Below are 20,146 nucleotides of genomic sequence, written 5' to 3'. Positions count from 1 at the left end.
AAAAAAATAATGCTTATAAAATATTCCAGAATATAAAGGGAAGTGGGGACCATTTTTACTCCATCTTCGAAACCTCAGCTTCGCAACAGGGTTGTGTAAAACGAATATCCATCCGAGAAACTGCAGGTACTGACAAATATTTTGGTATATGACACCTGCTGTTGGCTGGTATAGACCAGTTATCACTCTAAAGGCTAGTAATATAAGCTGATTTACAGCTGAATTTTTTGATTATCATTGATAATTTTACATCTCTCCTACAATATCATTTTATTTACTACTTTAAGAAAACGTTTATTTGTAACATGTTTGGAAAATTGTCAGTGATAACAATTAGTAATTAGCTTTTTTATAGTTCCGCTAATTCTTATCTCATTTAAATCATTTATAACTAAACTGGGTTATAAGTATACACTGTAATTGTGCATTTAGCAATATACAATTGTCCCTTACAATAATGAGAACTGTCCAAAAAACGTTAAAATGTGTGTCCTTGACCAATTCCGAATATATAAATTTGACAACTCTTATAAAAACATTGTCCCCGATTCATATTTTAATCCATTTAAAAGTAAGAAAATGCAAACAGTATCACCAATAATGCACAAAAAAAAACAAATAACAAAAATAACTGTCCAAATGTATTTATATATTTTTTCCACATTTACAGAAAATATCAAGAAGCCGTCCGTTGTATACTTTGCACACAATGAATGTGTTAGATATAAAGCTTGACAGAACAGACAAAATTATCATATTTACCACAGCAAGGACCAATGAAGGATCAGGATATGACATTTCCACTGGGATCTTCACAGCACCTTTCGGGTAATTATACCAGTTTATTGTTAATAATTGTACATACAGAAAGCAGAATTATTAACGATATCTATCGAAATACACTTCTAAAATCTTTTCTAAATTTACAGAAAACCTTCCGTTGCATTCTTTAGAATTAAAGCTTGACAGAACAGACAAAATCATCATATTTACCACGGCTATGACCAATGAAGGATCAGGATATGAGACTTTCACTGGAATCTACACAGCACCTGTTGGGGGATTATACCACTTTATTGTTAATTATTGTTCTCATCGGATGCAACATTCACCTTTTGGGTTGGTGCTGTCAGAAGACAGTCAAAAGACGGTCGTCCCATTACGATACGGACTATATACTTGCAGCTCATTTTCTGCAGTAATAAGAGTGAAATCGGCAGAAAAGATATGGGTTAAATATTTGTCTGGTCGTGCTTTATATAAAGATAGTTGAAGGATGAATTCCTTCAGAGGAATTCTTATTAACAAATAAAGCTTTTATTATCCACATACATGTCACGTAGGAAACTGTTAATTACAGTACAATAAAATAGATTGTAGTTGAAATCCATGATCATATTCTAGAAATTCTGGAATTCGAGAAAATGGGTCAACAAGAAAGGATCTAGAAATTTCCAGCAAACCACTTCTTATAAATATTCATTTAATTAATATATTCTTGTATTTTCAAAACCTATACGATGGTCATAATTTATATCTTAAATACATTTGAATTTTATGTGTAGTTATGTACTTGCGTATTCATTATGATAAAATTTAACATTTATGCATGTTTTCTATGTGGTTAATGTAAGTTACATTCAATGGTAATGGAAAAAAAACTTGTCCAAAATTTATTTCTGATACAATGTATCATTAGTTATGCAATCAATAAAGTAAAACTGGCTTGGAATAATTTGTGAAATTTAATCAAAATTGTAAAGGATGCAGGAAACAGTTTGATTAATAATAGAACAATAACAAAATGATAAGTTAGAAAAGACGGAAGAAATCCAAAATGGTAAGCTAAATTTAGTGTACAGAAGTAATGAGTGCTCTTCTTTAACTTTTTGCATCATTGATGCTTTTCCTAGCATTGTATTTCTTCATCCATGTTTTAATCGACAGCGGCAAAACAGCTGAATTGCTAATAAACTTTGATGTTATGACCAGCTTTATGCACTTGTTGCAAGATAAATCACCAGCTATATGTTTTTGTTGCTCTATAAATTTGAAAAAAAATAACAATGAAATGTGTTGTTGTAATGTCTATGCGAACACAATAAAAATATTTTATTGAACAAATCTTTCTGTGGTAGGACTTGAAGAGCAAACAACAATGTAGTCGCTTCAAAACATTTAACAGGCGATGATTGCCGGAGAAATATTTGACGATTTTTTTTCAATAGAAAATATGTCCATAAAACTTTTTTCTGGTAAAATCTTTTTGCCGGCGCTTCTAATTACGATTCTGAAGAATAAAAAGGAAGAATATGCACAAAACTAAAACAGTTGTACTTGTAAGCGTTTCCATTGATATACTTTGTTAGTTTTGAAGATATCTTCTCTGAAACGCTTCTGTACACGCTTCCAGTCTACAGTTTGTAAAAGATATAAAAACAAAAATCAACAAGTAAGGGCGGCAGTCAATGAACGCATACCCAAACAGTAAACACCGGATCACTGTCAACTCGCCTAAAAGGAAAACTTGCAAAACTATAAGAATTTAAAACATTTATGCTATAACATATGGCAAAGAATATAAAATGAATTGACTGAATTGATAAAGGAATATTAAGTGTCTGTCTAGCATTTTTCTCGTATTGTATTATAATATTTTCTCGTTATCAAAGAGAAAATACAGATGGAAATATGTATCAGAACATTTTCTCATAAACAAAGAGAAAATAAAGATCAATGATATAATAATTATATATTGGACAACATATTCAAGTTACCTACACAAGTACTAAAAGTATTGTTAAGATATAACTAAACGTCTGTCCATGAACTTGAGTTCTTTCTCAAATCGTTTTAAAATGTGTTTTTATATAAGTCACGTGAACACAAAGTGGCCTAAAATCTGTCGTAAGTTATAGCATAACTGTTATACGTTTTACGATCAAATATAGTAAGATATATGTCATATTATACTGTTTAAATAAAGCTTAATTGAATAAAAAAATTGTTCCTGTTCTATAAAGTAACATTCAAAGATATAACGAAAAGGAACGCATTATGGATACGATTATTATGCGTCATGAATAACGCGAATGAAACTTGTCATTTAAGTCAGCTTAATTTAAAGCCAATTTTGATAACTTGTCAAATTTATTAGAAAGCAACAGAACGAGACCTTAGATATAATGATAATTTGTTTCTTTCAAGTGAAAACACAAAGGCTTCTTTGATATTTCCAGACGCGCTTTATGAAATATAAAATGTCTGCATTCATTGCAAGCGAAAAATATCTTTAATAAATTTTACAATCTGAAAACACTCCATGCAACCTTTGAGAAATATCACAATATCACATTTTTTCAGTTACACATATTGTTTGGTCTTTTACAAACTTATAAATGTAGCCCGATATATCAAAGACTGGTGGACACGGATAAAACGTCCAAAGTAGAATCTATTTTTATTTCTGAAGTAATACGACTTTTATCCGCCTTAACATGAATTATTATGGTAAGCTAAATTTAGTGTACAGAAGTAATGAGTGCTCTTCTTTAACTTTATTTTTAAATGGTTCATTTTTTTTTTCACCCGAATTGCATTTAACTTTGTTATGCTTACCAAAAGGATAGCATTACTTTTTTGCGTATTTTCTTTAACTTAAACAATTTTTTCTTTGAACATGATTAACGCAAATACTATTACTATAGATCGTATGATACATAGCATATTGTGTTTCTTCAACACGTATTCTGTATAACTCTACAGATCTGCAAAATGTTTCCCACGAGAAAAAAAGTAGAATGAAATCAAAACATATTGCCCATGACGCCAAAATAAAGCAAGAAAAATAAATAAAACGAAAGATGCATTATTTCTGATTATAACCATGTTACCTCTTGACAGATGAGTGTAAACATTAATTAAGAAAACCATTTCTGCATTGAATAAAAATAAATCTCACAACATCTGATAATTTTATTAGTATTTTTAAGAGGGTTGTTTACTAAATTTTAATACTTTGTTGTCTTATTTTCTTTTTGGGAAATAAATAAGACTATAATTTACATAACTCTTTGCTTGTCAATATTTGGCATTCCTTGTAACAACATACTCTGATATTGAATTATATCAATGCAATAGTTTAGTTCAAGATCTTGTCAATATCATTTACTTGAACAGTTTGTCAATAAAATAATATAAATCAGAACTAACTATGTTATCAATGCCATAAATTGTTTAAATTTCTTGCCTCGTATGTCATATGTTACTATATTATTATATTTTATTTTAAGTACATGTATATGATAAAATTATTATTTTATTAGAAAATCATAGAAGAGATACTTTCTATTGTAGGACCTTGCTAATTCTATTTGCATTATTTTTCAAAATGGTGTCATTTGCATTATTTCTTACAAGAACATACCAATTATATGTGTGACATTGAACACTATACCGTAAGATAATATTGGTTGACTGCCATTCAATAGCATGTGTAAGAATCGTTTATTAGTCGATTCTAATTAAAAAGATTTTTACGTTAAACGTTGTTTAGTGCCAACTAATTTAACGTAACGCATTGAACAAATTAGTATAATTATTGGTAATGTTTTTAAAACGATTTCCGTTATATGTAGCGGCGTTATAGTTGAAACTGAAAACGTATTTAATTTAGTTAATTATTTAGAGAATAGCAGCTTTGTTACATGCTGATGTATGAAAATAAAAGATAGAAGCACATACTCCAATGTTCGTTACCCGAAATCCTTTACAGCGAGATTTAAAATCAAAGCGTTTCAATTGAACATTCTGCAGTAAGTTTACCACAATTTAAATATTTCTTAGAAAATCATATCTATTATATTATATATATATTAAGACAACGTTGCCGCTGACCAAACTTGTCACTTAAGATATTCTTTGTGAAATCTTAATAATAATATTCTGATCTCAATTGATGCTCATGATGATCACATATTACAAGGTTGATCATTTAATCTTCAAATTGTCTAAAATGTATCTCTTTTAGCCTGTTGCAAGCATATAAAATATATTTTGCATACTAGGTGTAGGCTCAAATGCTATATTGGAGATAGAGTATCAATATTCGGATAGATTTCTCAACACTTTATATGAAAAATATCTTTTAGGAGACTAATGTAATTTTTGATTAGCCCTCTGCACATGATTTCAAGTAAAATAGCGAAATAGCGAAGCCTTTATTCATTTTCATTTCATTTTCCCGACAATCAAGTGCATAATGTTGTTCTCTGGAAATTGGATGTTTCTTCTTTTACTTTTAAAATACCAATTAAGTTTGTCTTTAGCGAATGAACCAATGTGTTCAAAATTTGCTTATGAAGAGCAATTGTTAGAAAAAATGATAAGGCAGGAAATCAAAGTAGAAACGATGCAGAATGATATTAAGAAAACCCAAGAAGCTGTTTCTAACACACTGGAGGAAATTAAGAAGACTGGTGAAGAAGTGTCTCAAACACTCAAGTCATTGCAGAACAATTTCACGGAGGTGTTGGAAAGAATCACTCTAGAAAAAGAAAAGAATGAAGGTAATGTATATTTTAATATTCAATGCATTTTTTATATTTTTACTTTTAAGGGCTTTCATTATAATCTCATTTCATCTTGAAATTTTATTCCCTGCACAACAAATATAGAAACGTAAGTCCAAAAATCGTTTGTATCATACATTGAAAAAAATCGCTATAAGTTTAAAAACGGCAAACACGTGAATTGATAATCTGTTTTTATTTCACGTTGTTCTATGATGAATGTTACCGGGAATATAATAATTTTCTTAATACTTTGTCAGTGAATAAAACGATTGTAAGACAAGGTATAAACATAGACAATCCTAATACAAAACCGATGTCAAAATGCCTCAATGTCATCAATAATTTTTAAATCACAAAAAAAATTGTATAGGATGATTTTAGATTATTAATAAAAACAATTTTGACGTTGCAATGTAATATTTTAATTTATTTCATATAGTCATGTACACTTTTAAAGAAGACTTATATACAAATAGTCAACAATCTTAATTAATATAGATTGAAATTGAAACAAAGATTATCATTTAAGAAACATGTGTACCTAACTTACTTCAGCATTTTCACTGCTTACGGTAAAAGTATATTTATTTCATTGCTATTCCACCATTATTCATTTTATCACTCTAAGAAAATGTTAAATATGATACTAACTGATATTTATTTTGTATAGTTTCGCTAATTGTTTACCCTATTAAATTGGTAATATAAATATAGTTACGATGGATTTCGAACGTGTCTCATTCAATTTTATTTTCTAAAACATATCATACTTTCGAATTCGTTGTCTGGGGTCAAAATTAGCTCGGAGTCTTTATAAGTAAAATATGTTTTTAAAATCAAATATAGGGGTGTCACAATTAAAAAACATGATAACTCTTTCAACGGCAACCTAATAACCGTGAAACCGACCGTATTTTAAGAATAATTATATTTTGAAAAATACTTTTGTTTGGTCTTTTTATGACAAGATATATAATTTTATTCGTTTTAATATGTTGAACAAAACATAATCGATTATAGAGTTACTGTTCACCGTTAGGACTGAACCTTATACGATAAGATGTTTGCAATTGAGGTTAAACAGGTCTTTATCCTTATTTCTTAATTTATTCAATTTAACTACATAATTTATACTGAACATATGAGCATCAAGTATGAACATCACATAACTTACCGTTAACATCACCATTCTACTGTAATTGTGTTCGTACTACCTACCCAATCTACTGTGTATATAATTTTAGATCAAAAAATTTAATTTTTACAGATAGCATACTTCACTTATTCCAATAATGTTTATATATATTTTCGAATTTGTGTTATAGAAAATCATGAATGTAATACTGGTTAAACAAAACTTAATAATGAGCTAGACATAATTAATAAGCAATGATGTCCGATTTGCTGCATGATTTTGCTTATTTAACTGGGATTAAACTTTAAAAAAAAGAATAGAAAAAAATGTTAATATTTATTACACGAGTTAGTTTATCAAAAGAAATTGCGTGAAAACTCAATTAATTTGCAAAACTGAAAAGAGAAGTAAGCCAACACTTATATTCTAGAATATAAAAGGACGTGGTGGCCATATTTTACGCCATCTTGGATACCTCAGCTTCGCAACAGAGTTGTGTAATATGAATATCCACTCGAGAAACTGCAGATTCTGACGAACATTTTGGTACATGAAACTTGCTGTTGGCTGGCATAGATCCGTTACCCCTCTAAATAGGCTAGTAGAATAAGCTGATCAGCAGCTGAACTTTTGATATTCATTGACAATTTTACATCTCTTCACCAAAATTAATCCATTTACAATTCTCAGAAAATGTTTATTAACCCTTTCAACGGCGACCTAATAATCGTAAAGCCGACCTATTTAAAGAATTATTCTATTTTGAAAAGTAACTTTGTTGGGTCTTTTTATGACAAGATTTATCATTTTATTCGTTTAAATATGTTGAACTAAACATACCGGTATTCGATTATGGAGTTTATGTTCGACGGTAGGACCTACCGTATACGATAAAATGTTTGTAATTGGGGTAAAACAGGTGTATATCATTAATTCTTCATTGTGGATTGAATTTTATATATCAAGTTTGAACATCACATTACTTACAGTAAACATCGCCATTCTATTATATTAATCTCGTTCGTACTACCTTACCTTTTGTGTATATGATTTTAGATCAGTACATTTAATTTACACAGATAGCATAGTTCATTTATTCCAATAATGTTTATATATATTTTCAAAGCTGTGTTGTAAAAACATCATGAATGTAATTCTTGTTAAATAATTCTTAATGATAAGCTAGACATAATAATCTATGATGTCTAATTTGCAGCATTATTTTGCTTATTTTACTGAAGTTAAACGATAAACAAATTAAAATCGAAGTTAATATTTATTACAGGAGTTAGGTAGTCAAAAGAAATTGCGTGAAAACTCAATTAAATTTGCAAAACGGAAAAGAGAAATAAGCCTACAAAATAATATTCTAGAATATAAAAGGAAGTGGTTGCAATTTTTTAAGCCATCTTCGCCTCGGCTTCGCAACAGGGTGGTGTAAAATGAATATCCTTTCGAGAAACTGCAGATTCTTTAGTATATGACACTTGTTGTTGGCTCGCATAGACCAGTTAATCTTTGAAAAAGGCTACTTATATAAGCTGATGTGCAGCTGAATTTTTGATATTCAATGATAGTTTTACATCTCTTCTCCAATATCAGTTCGTTCATTTACTACGCTCAGAAAACGTTCATTTGTAAAATATGTTTGGAAAACTGTGTGTGATTACTATAAAAAATTAGCTTTTTATAGTTCCGCTAATTCTTATCTCATTTAAATCATAATTATATAACGAAACTAGTTTATCAGAATATTGTAATTGCGCAGTTAGCAATATTCTTAAACAGAAAAGGAAGTGCCCCTAAAAATGATTAAAGTGTTCCAAAAAACACTTTAAAAAAGTGTTCCTTTTGCCCAAATCCAAAGAAATTCTAAATAGTGTTGAAATGGCCACCGTCTGGTCAATATTTGTTAATTAAATTCTTATTAAAAATAAAAACATGGAAACAATAAGTTTATTTTGAAAAAAAACTGGGGAAAAAAAATGAAAACTACAAAATATATTAAACTGTATGGATGAAGGAAGAAAGATGTTAACAGAACTTTCAGGTAAGATAAAAGTACATCAGTATAGTAATCAGATGTTTTACTATTCATAGCTCAATAATTAAGGTGACTTCTTTTGTAGTAGTGTTTTCATTAATTTGACAACTATTATAAAAAATCTCGTCCCCTATTCATATCTTTATCCATTTAAAAGAAGAAATCGCAAATAATATCATCAATATTGCAAAACAACCCAAAGAAATAACAAACAATAACCGTCCGATATCCGTCCAAATATATCTGTATAATCTTTTCTTCTACTTTCTTGATTTACAGAAAACATTAAGAAGCCTTCCGTTGCATTCTTTGCACACAATGTGGTAGATTTGCAGCTTGAAAAGACAGACAAAATCATCATATTTACCACAGCAACGACCAATGAAGGATCAGGATATGACACTTCTACTGGAATCTTCACAGCACCTGTCGGGGGATTGTACCAATTCATTGTTAATTTTTGTACATACGTCAAGAAACATTCACCTCTTGCGTTGGTGCAATCAGGAAACGTGATTGCTCGGTCGTCAAATTATGATTCAACCGACCATACTTGCAACTCTTTTTCTGCAGTTATAAGAGTGAACTCGTCAGAAAAGATATGGGTTAAATGTTTGTCTGGCACATCCGTTTATAAGTTACACAAAGACAGTTGGAAGATGAACTCCTTCAGTGGAATTCTTATCAACAAATAAATCATTTGTAACCAATATTAACATAGCAAACTGTTTAAATACATACTTATCTGAATTGCCAATTAAGCTTAAGATACATAATAAAAATCTATGCTCACGACGAATAGCTAAACAAAATATCTTGCAATTTTAGATTTCAAAGAGAATGGTCCTCGATATTTCCTGTGAATCAGTGAATAAAAATGTAGTTTCGCATACAGAGCCGATGAATTTATCTTCAACATATTTGAATTACACGTCCTATTATAATGTAGATTTGTATTATCGCATAAACCATTTACATTTACGCAACTTTTTTCTAATATAGTTACGAAACTTAATATTAGGTAATTCAGAACAATGACAAGAGAATAAAATTGTCTGAAATCAATATCTGTAATAATGTTTATTTTCATTAACTTTGCATATCAGTAGTTATATTTAACACAATAATGAATGAAATAATTTGAAAAATTTAAGCTTAAACTAAATTTTAGTTTTGAAAGGTGCATTTATTGGAAGAGCAAACTGTAGTATAAATAATGACAGTATTTTTAAAGGTTAGTTAAAAAAGAGTCACATTAAATTCAAGACATTTACAATGTATATGGTCTTTCATATATCATGAGGATAATTATTCGTTTGACTGAATATTGGATATATTTTCACATAATGTGATAAAGTTTCATATATTTTTACACTTAGATGTATGATCAATTGTGTTGAAGTAGAGATTTTTTCATAAGCTTTGCCAGGACATGCTTTTGTATAATTTTTATATATCACAATAAAATGTAAAAGCCTTTCTCGTTAAGATTCAATAGTGTTGTTGTTTGTTTGGTATGGTAGAAAGAACGTTGGGATATACAAGATCCATGGTACATAATGTGGGTTTTACCTTACAGTTTAAGGTGACTTATGTGCCCTGAGATAAGAATTGAAACCTCAAGGTCATCATACCATTTTTTGGTGGTAATTTATATTTTTCAGCAAAAATCAATCAATCCGTGGTTCAAAACCTGTAAGGGACAAGCCGTTGTTTCCTTGAGCAATGAACTTTACATTCAATGCTTTGTAATTGTTGGTTCAAGGAACGGATTCGAGAGTGTTTCAATAAGCATATAGCTTCCAACACAATCGCACTTAAATAAATTTATATAAACTAATCCGTGTTTGAAGTTGAAATGTTATTGAAAATGTTATAGAGTAGTGAAAGCACAGTAGTTGATTTAAAAATGTATAAGACAAAGCACTGGAGAAGTCTTTAAGGAATATTTAATCGACAAAAAATCATAGAAATTAAAAAAGTACAGTTTATTTTCAAGAGAAATCTATTTGCCATCGCTTCTAATTAGGATTCTATAAAATAAAGGGAAATAAATAGATATGCAAAACATTTCATTTTATTTTTCGCATATCAGAACATTCACCTCTTAAACTGGTGATTTTCGTGATCGTAAAGCCACCCTAGTTGCACTTCTTTTTCTCCGGTCAAAATAGTGAATACGGTAGAAATGATATGGGTTAAATGTTGTCTACTTCTTCTTCCCCTTTTTTCTGGTTATGTATAAATAGAAATAGTTGTATTCAACAAATAAAACATTTGTAAGGCAACAAAATCAAACATTACTGACCAAAAGAGAACAAATGATGGTTTTTGTGCATTGTTGTATTTTTGTTGCATCATCACAGTCAAGGTCATATGGCGACTTTCCAGCTTTACGGTTGAATGTTGAAAGAAGACAATAGATGCCCTTCGTTTTATTATTTCCGGCACGAAAGAGCATCTGAGTGATTTTAAGCCAACGACCTTAACCACTAAACCACGGACGCCACTATTCTATGACCACAGCTTATTACTTAACGAACAATTTCTAGATTTCAGCAAGACATGTATCCTGGAATTCTTCTACAAATTTCTGTTAAGTATGCTCAAATTCATAAGAAATCTATATCCGACCGAAATATTATCAATTTATTCTTTTAGAGATTTCGTATTTTCCTACTTAAAGCTTTTATCTAAAATATATTTGAATTATATGTTTCTTATAATTATATTTTTATATATAGTTATGTAAGTTACATCACACATTCAACCCGATGGAAATGGGTATCAACTTGTCTGAAATTATTATTAGTTATTATAATAACAAATGTTGTCATTTATATAAATATCAATAATGAGGTTGAATACAATTGTAATCAAAATAATTAGATTCTAAAGGTTGTCTGAATTGTTTTGTAAATACTGACATTATATCAAAAGTAAGTTTAGAGTATCAGTGGAAACCGTAGATTAAGTATGCGCATTGTATATGTTCTGCTATTAGTACGTTTGTTTATGCCCCATCATTGTTCTTCTAGCATTGTATGTGTTCACATTTATGTTCATTTTTGTATTCACAACGTCAAATATCTGGTGCTAAAATGCATATAAAAGTTAATGTAATAACACGCTTTATATATCATCGGCTATTGTATATTTGTAACGATATGAATAACTTCTTGAAATTCGAAAAAAAAATAATTTAATGTAATTGCCATATCTATGAGAACACATTATAGTTTGTTAGATAAATCATTTTGTTTAGTTTGTCGGCTTGAAGTAGCTTTATTGGAAAATCAAAATCGGCTTGAAGGCACAACAGAGTAACTGAAATAGTCATATAAAACCTAAGGGGGGTTGAATTTTACTCTGATTAAATTGTTCATTAGTCATATATTTATTGTTATTCGGCCATTGTAAGATTTTTATAGATACACAGAGTATGTGTAAGGAAAGATCAAAGAAGGAGAACAACATTCAGTAAACGCAGCTCTCAAAACGGGATCGTCGTGAGGCAACAAGTCGGGCAACAAACAAAAATGAGGGGCCGAGTGCAGACAATGACGGGGCGTGTTATGTTAAATAGAAAAATCTTAGAAAATTAAATGAGAGTACCAACGATGTGATTTGTTTATATAAAAATGGCAGAACGGGAAATGGTGTAGGGGAAATTGATAATTGGTTGGGGTTAAAACTGCAAATCCAGGGCGAGGAAATACTAACTGTTAACGGAAATACAAAAAAAGGACGGGAAGAAACAGAAACACAACAAGTGTCACCACATATAAAAGAATTGACACGACATAGATTAAATGAACATAACGGGGCACCGCCAGCAGCAGTACTAATAGGGTCTATAAATATGTTTAATGTGCACCAAACCCTCTCTAAGCCCCAAAATGAGACGAGACAGTGTCAATCAATGATTTCTTGCTAAGCGAAATGACAACATTTTTGGGGGTATTACTAAAAGTTTAAATAAATAAAACTCTTAGATGCGTGTGAAAGGGAAAATGAACTCAAGTTGCATTTCATTATTGTAATAAATGTCTGGAAAAAGTGATCCCTCGGAAGCATTAAAACAGCGAAATTACATGAAAATTGCAGAATACTAGGTTTCATTGAGACTGTACATGATGTAAAATGAAAAAGTGCAACACCTCTCACGTCCCTAGCACCGGCTTGAGTGATGCTCAATTATCAACACTTTAAAGAGCTGGACTCAATGGTCCCAAAGGACCAGAAAATATAACAACACTGAAGTGAAGTACGGGGCAACTTTTTACGGTAGGCTTGCCAAGAGAATATTAATTGCTTATCTCCTTTTGTTTAAATAATTTTGTCATTGTGAAACATTGTTTAACCTGCAAAAAGATAAAGACCTTTTCAAATCTACAAAATGTTTCCCATGAGAAAAGAACTGCCTGACATTGAAACTCGAACGTCAAATAGCGCAAATGTTTGCAAGAAATAATAAAATGAGTGATGCATTTTATATCATGTTAGTAGTTTTTTTTCTTCTCCAAAACGGTTTTCCTCTTTTTTCCATAATATTTTCTTTTGACGACAGCGTATACATTAATACATTAATCAAGAAAACGCTGTCGAAAGAGTATGAATATTAATCTAACTTCATCTGATAATTTCATTCGAGTTTTCAAAAGGGTCGTATATAAAGTATTTTTATGATAAATATAAGTCTTTATAACGAGATACTACCAACTGTACGATTTTCTGTTATACAATGTTAATTGCATGACTTACAGCCGTAATTATCTTTAACTATAATTTCAGTTTCATAATTATAACTAGTTTGTTTCACTTCCAAACACTATCATGGGTTTATCACACAAAGTCATTATCTATTTTATTAGAAAATCACCTTATATGTATTATATATTTTCAAACAAACAATGTTGACGCTGATCCAATATGTCGTTTAAGAAATCCCTTTTGAAATCTTAATAAATCTACTCATGATTATCATATATTACCACTTATAATGAAATGATTATGATATATTTATTTTTCAAATAGATTCAAATTATATTAATTGTTGCATGAAGTTTGCCAATTAAATAACCCTATATTATCTTGAAATTACAATGAGGGAACAATGTCCTACCATTTAGGTTAATTCTTTAAGAGAGACAAACTTTTTGACAAGCCCTCTGTACATGATTATAAGGTGGATCGCAAATAGCAGAAACGACTGAAAATCTGTGAGGTACATTTTCATTTCGTTTCCCCGACAATCAAGTGCATAATGTTGTACTCTGGATTTTGTGCATTTCTTCTTTTACTTTTAAAATACCAGTTTAGAGTATCTTTGGCGAATGAACCAATATGCTCAAAATTTGCTTATGACGAGCAATTGTTAGAAAAAATGATAAGGCAGGAAATAAAAGTAGAAACGATGCATAATGATATGAAGAAAACCCAAGACGCTGTTTCCATTACGCTGGAGGAAATTAAGAAGTCCTTGCAGAACAATCTCACGGAGATGGTGGAAGGAATCAAAGAAAAAAATGAAGGTAAAGTAATTTATCTTATTTAATGCTTTTTTTTTGGTTTGTTGTTTTTTCTCTTACTTTTAATGATTTTAATTATAACCTTGCAACAACTAAAAAATTTATTAAACGCACAACAAATCTAAAAACACAAGTCCAAAAATAATTGATTTCATACATTTAAATAACCCGCTTTAAATTTGGAAATGATAATAACGTTAATTTAAAATTCCTTCTTACCACAGGTATTTCTTTGACGAAGCTTACGGGCAATATAATTATTTTGCTAATTAATGCGGCTGTAAGGTTCATCTAAACATAGACAATTCTAATACAGGGCAGATGTCAAACTGCCTCAATTACGTCAGTTATTCTTTAAATCACTCACAAGTTAGTATCAGATTATTGTATCATAGTTTGGGGACCTTTCTGTTGAAAATGTGTCACAGTTAAATCGTATACATATACATGCACAGTGCGGTAACTGGAGTGCAGGTATCAGTTACCCGCACTCCAGATAATGCCCGTTGATTGGTTCATTTTAGCTGGGTTTACATATTGTGATGACAGAGAAAGGGAAAGGGGCAGGAATATCATATTCTAATGCTCGTTTATTGGTTAATTTTTTCTGGGGTTTCATATTATGACAACAGGGAACGTGCTGTCATGCTTGACTATGATACAAAAGAGAAAGAACACCAAAACACTCGGCAATCTGATTTATACTCGGGGGCTACGCCCCCTCGTACAAATCAGATAGCCTCGTGTTTAGGTGCTCTTTCTATTACTTACAGATTATTAATTAATACAAGTTTGATGTGATAATGAAAACAATCTTTAATTTAATACTTTTACAATTTTAAAGTAACATTTAGCACAACAAACTAAATTGTATCATAGTTTGGAGACCTTTCTGTTGAAAATGTGTCAGGGTTAAATCGTATACATATACATGCACAGTGCGTTAACTGGAGTGCGGGTATTAGTAACCCGCACTCCAGAGCCTGCCCATTGATTGGCTCATTTTTGCTGGGGTTTACATATTGTGACGGCAGAGAAAGAGAAAGCGACAGAAATGTCATATTCAGATGTTCGTTCATTGGTTCATTTTTGCCGGGGTTTCATATTGTGACAACAGGGAACGTGCTTTTATGTTTGACTATGATACAAAAGAGAAAGAACACCAAAACACTCGGCAATCTGATTAATACTCGGGGGCTACACCCCCTCGTACAAATCAGATAGCCTCGTGTTTCGGTGCTCTTTCTATTACTTAATGAATATATTTTTTAAAAAAAAAGATCGTCCAAATTACTACGGCATATTTCACTGCTTACGGTAAAAGTATATTCATTCCTTTGCAAGCTTTACATTTCTATTCCACCACGATTTATTTTTATCACTCGAAACGCGAAATATAATAATCACTGATATTTGTTTACTATATTTTCTCTAATTGTTACCCCTATAAATATATATAAACGATGGATTGCGATGTGTCACATTCAATTTTCATCTGCTAAAATATATCATGCTTTCGACTTTTATATTTTTACATAAAATTTTGTTTAGGCTTGTGTTATGAATTATTGATACTTTCATTCGTTTTAAGAATTAGGAACGTTGTCATTCTATGTATAAATTTTTGTTTGGGTCGTGTGCTAGCGATTGGTTTAGATATGGTTCTGAGGGAACACTCTTTCTTCATATTTCTATGGAGGCTTATTTTATTTTTTGGCTCACCTGTACCGTAGTCGTAGCCATAGCCGTAGTGAGTCCTCCACACTGAGCTAGTTAACACTCTTATGGTCACATTTTTTCCTCAATTCTCCCGAAACTTGGCAAGGATGTCTAAAGTTTAAATGTGGGTTATCTACTATGGAAACCAAGGTAACATGACCAAAAATTTTTACACTCTAGAGGCTAGGTTTTTCTGTCAAAATATTGAAATATTATGGAGGCTTGACAGAAACGGTGTTGCGTTTATTTCCAGCTCATGTCATCTGGGGTCATTTATAAGGAATACACATTTTTAAAATTTAATAGCAGGGGTGTCACGTTTTAACAAAATGCTTACATTTTAAACGGTGACATAAGAACAGTGAAAGTGACCGCAGTTAAAAATTATTCAATTTTGATATATATCATTTTATTTGTTTTAATATTAGGGAGTTACTGTTCACCGTTACGACCGTACCGTATACGATAAGATGTTTGCAATTGAAAAGAAACATGTCTTTATCCTTATTTCTTAATTGTGGTTTGAATGTAATTACATACTGACTGTATGTGTATCCTGTAAGAGCATCACATTACTTACAGTAAACAAAATCGTTTTCGCCATTTGACTGTAATTACGTTTGTATTTAATCTACCACGCCCAATAATTTTAGATCAATTATACATTTCATTTTAACAGATAAAGTTCACTTATTCCAAAAATGTTAAGATATATATTGTCGAAGCTGTGTTATAAAAAATCATTAATGTTATTCTGGTTAAACAAAACTTAATATTATGCTGGACATAATAAGCAATGATATCCAATTTGCAGCATAATTTTCCTTATTTAACTAGGGTTAAACGATAACTTCCAACTTCTTTTAATAATAAGATCTTCAAATAATAAAAAATATCGGTGGTACTTTTTTTCAGATGCTCAGTTGCCATGTCACTTATTATATTATATATTGATATACCATGTATTGTACACGCTTGTGTTGCTATTTGTAACTAAAGTTAATAAAGTGTTGGTTTGTTCTGTTCTGTTCTGATAAAAAGATGGAAAGTTGCAAAGTTAATATTAATTGCATGAGTAAGTTAATCACAGGAAATTGCGCGAAAAAAATATTATCTTACAAAATTGAAAAGAGTAAAATGAATACAATGACATTCTAGAATAAAAAGGGAAGTGGTGGCCATCTTTGAGGCCATCTTGGCGCAACATAGTTGGGCAAAATGAATATCCATTCGAGAAAATGCAGATCCTGACGGACATTTTGTTTCATGAAACTTGCTGTTAGCTGGCATAGACCAGTTACCCCTCTAAATAGACTAGTTATGTAAACTGCAGCTGAAAATTTTATATTCATTGATAATTTTGCATCTTAATTCCAATATCAGTTCATTTACTACGTTTTGTAAAATATGTTTAGAAAACTCTCAGTGATAACTATTGATACTTATTTTTCTATCAATCCGCTAATTCTTATCTCGTTTAAATCTTTTATATATTAATAAGTTAATTATGAATTTCAAACGTGTCATATTTAATATGGACTCATGAAAGGTTTATGCATTTTGGTTTAAACATATTTATATACCTAGTATATTAAAGGGCACTTAGGTTTTTTGGCATGACGGGACTGGAAGTAATTTTTTCAGATTATTACTCCATTTGATGTAGATCTATACTTATATCGTATGTGCAAAATATCAGATCATTAGCTCGCTTCGTTTTTCCAGAATAATTATTATAATACTGAAAAATGACCCAAAATTGAAAAGCGTGTAAATGCTTTTCACTCAAATCGGACTGAGCATAGTACAAACATGATTTTCAATGTATGTCTTGTATATTTCTTTGTTTTATTTTATTTGTATTTCTGTTTTAAGTGCTAATGTTTATCTATGTGAAAAATTAAAATTTTATGTTTTTAAGCTTATAAACCTCAGTGGAGTTCCTTTAAGTATAATTATATAATGTACATACAAACAAATAATAAACAAAATATTTTACACAAATCGAAAAGGATGAGAATGGAAAACATTTGTCTTATAGCATTTTAAGAATGTCTTAATACCAGAAGTATTCAGTGTAGGCATATCTTTGTTATCAACATATTGTAATTGTGCGGTAAGCAATATTCTCAAATCAGATACGAATTGTTCCTAACAATGATGAAACGTGTCTAAAAAGCGTTTCATGACCTAGTCCGAAGTGTCAGTAAATCTTGTTCGAATGTTTATAGTGTAAAATATCTTTATTCAAAATCAAGAGCATATTAACAAAGATTTAAATTCTTTACAGAAATACTGAGGAACACAATTGATGAATTACGGAATTATTTCACAATCGATATGGACAAAGGAATAAAGATGTTTATAGGTAAGAGCATAATACATTAGAAAAGTATTAAACTATTTTCCTATTTAAACTTGATAGATAAGCTGAATGCGATAATTACTTAGTATGTCATAATATATTCAAACAAATGATAATAGCTGGTATAAACGTATAAATCATTTCAAAATATAAGTTAAAATTAAACCGTGTTCATTTTGATTTGTTGCCTTTGACGAAAATTTCAAATTTCAGTTGAGTTCAAACATTTTTTTTGTGTGTTGGTGTTTTAATTAATTTGACAGCTTTTACAAAATGTTGTCAGTGATTCATATTTTAATCCATTTAAAAACAAGAAACTGTAAATCATATCATTCATAATGCAAAAACAAACACTAACCCTCTAAAAATATTCATATATACTATGTTTTCCTGTTTACTATAATTTACAGAAACCTTGAAGAAGCCTTCCGTTGCATTCTTTGCACACAATGTGGTAGATCTAAAGCTAGACAGAACAGACAAAATCATCATATTTACTACAGCAATGACCAATGAAGGATCAGAATATGACACTTCCACTGGGATCTTCACAGCTCCTGTCGGGGGATTGTACCAATTTATTATTAATTATTGTACACCCGTCAACAAACATTCACCTCTTGCGTTGGTGCTATCTGGAAACGTGATTGCTCGGTCGTCAAATTATGATGAAGACGGCCATACTTGCAGCTCCTTTTCTGCAGTAATAAGAGTGAAATCAGAAGTGAAGGTGTGGGTTAAATGTTTGGATGGCAGATCCGAATATGCTTTACAAGAAGGCGATTGGAAGATGAGCTCCTTCAGTGGAATTCTTGTCAAATAAGTAACAGATGATTTTAGTACAGTAAAATAGTGCATAGTGCGCTGCATGTTTTACAAAAGTGGTGTACATGTATATATTCATCACTGATTATTTCTTGACTGCTATATTATTGTTTGTGAAATAAGTATATATTCGTTTATTTAAGTGTCTTAATTCTCATATTTACAAATACACGTATAATACATAAAATTCATATACATTTAAAATACAAATCAGCTAAGATTTTTTAGAGACATATGTAACCATTATCACATATAATATGACTATTTACATATAAAACAGGTAAGAACTAGAATGCTCCTATTTATCTAATTCATTTTTAAATTGCTTTAGAAGAAATAAAAGAAAAAAATAGAAGTGGGATAATTTGGCAATGTACACAACAACTTATAGAAGTTCAGTTCATTAATTTTGATCTCCTTTTGTATTATATTTTATTGGTATATATCATGGTCACGTGACAAGAATGGACGCGTTTTTGTCCGCTCTGTGAAAAAATTGTTGTTTGTTGATTTTTTAGTATTTTGGAAATAAACTGACTGAAGATTTGTAACTGTGGAGGGTTTATATATTGTTTTAATTTGCCAAAAATCAGGAAAAAAAAATCAAAAAAAGGGGAAAAAAGGGAAGGGCAGTACTGATGAGGGAAAAAAAAAAAACTTTTAGAAAAAGAACATGCGGGGCCCCGGCAAGGACATAAAAGGGTTTTATTTCTGTAAGTGTTTTTTTTGGGAAATAAAAGGCAAAAACCCTCTTCATCTTTTAACTTTATAACTCTGATTTTTGATAATCTACAAAAATACCCGATTCAGTACAAGATGGGGGTACTATTTTAATTTTTAAAATGTCTATTTAACCCCCAGGGGGCCGGCAAAAGCAGCCCAAGAAATCTATTTAAAACGTTTTTCATCTATTTCAAGTAAATTATGTCATATGGAAAAAAAAAATAGAAACAC

General features: G+C 30.4%; 2 protein-coding genes across 3 annotated transcripts; both read left to right on the top strand.

Moving 5' to 3' along the window:
* The first annotated feature begins 5,228 nt into the window (after positions 1-5,228).
* Positions 5,229-19,631, top strand: LOC132723829 (uncharacterized). 2 transcript variants are annotated; one of them, XM_060708622.1, is made up of 3 exons: positions 5,229-5,567; positions 18,293-18,370; positions 18,778-19,631. In XM_060708622.1, the coding sequence occupies exons 1-3, from the start codon at positions 5,261-5,263 to the stop codon at positions 19,188-19,190; spliced, it is 798 nt and encodes a 265-aa protein (XP_060564605.1). In that variant the 5' UTR covers positions 5,229-5,260; the 3' UTR covers positions 19,191-19,631. The 2 variants fall into 2 exon arrangements, with proteins under 2 accessions (XP_060564605.1, XP_060564614.1); XM_060708631.1 differs by lacking the exon at positions 5,229-5,567 and adding an exon at positions 13,957-14,286.
* On the top strand, positions 8,727-10,213 carry LOC132723821 (complement C1q subcomponent subunit C-like). Its single transcript, XM_060708611.1, has 2 exons — positions 8,727-8,758; positions 9,032-10,213. Exons 1-2 carry the CDS (start codon positions 8,740-8,742, stop codon positions 9,445-9,447), a joined length of 435 nt encoding a protein of 144 aa, XP_060564594.1. The 5' UTR covers positions 8,727-8,739; the 3' UTR covers positions 9,448-10,213.
* Positions 19,632-20,146: the final 515 nt, after the last annotated feature.

The sequence above is a fragment of the Ruditapes philippinarum genome, unplaced genomic scaffold (assembly GCF_026571515.1).
Source record: "Ruditapes philippinarum isolate M1 unplaced genomic scaffold, ASM2657151v2 ctg3161_1_1_1_1, whole genome shotgun sequence".
Lineage (NCBI taxonomy): Eukaryota > Metazoa > Mollusca > Bivalvia > Venerida > Veneridae > Ruditapes > Ruditapes philippinarum.
This window is presented reverse-complemented; position numbering and strand designations above follow the sequence as displayed.

Bases quoted from the DNA above. Each gene is read 5' to 3' on its own strand.
- LOC132723829 (XM_060708622.1), top strand. From the start codon at position 5,261: ATGTTGTTCTCTGGAAATTGGATGTTTCTTCTTTTACTTTTAAAATAC. The intron at 5,568-18,292 runs GTAATGTATATT...AATTCTTTACAG, and splicing joins AGAAAAAGAAAAGAATGAAG to AAATACTGAGGAACACAATT. The intron at 18,371-18,777 runs GTAAGAGCATAA...TATAATTTACAG, and splicing joins AGGAATAAAGATGTTTATAG to AAACCTTGAAGAAGCCTTCC.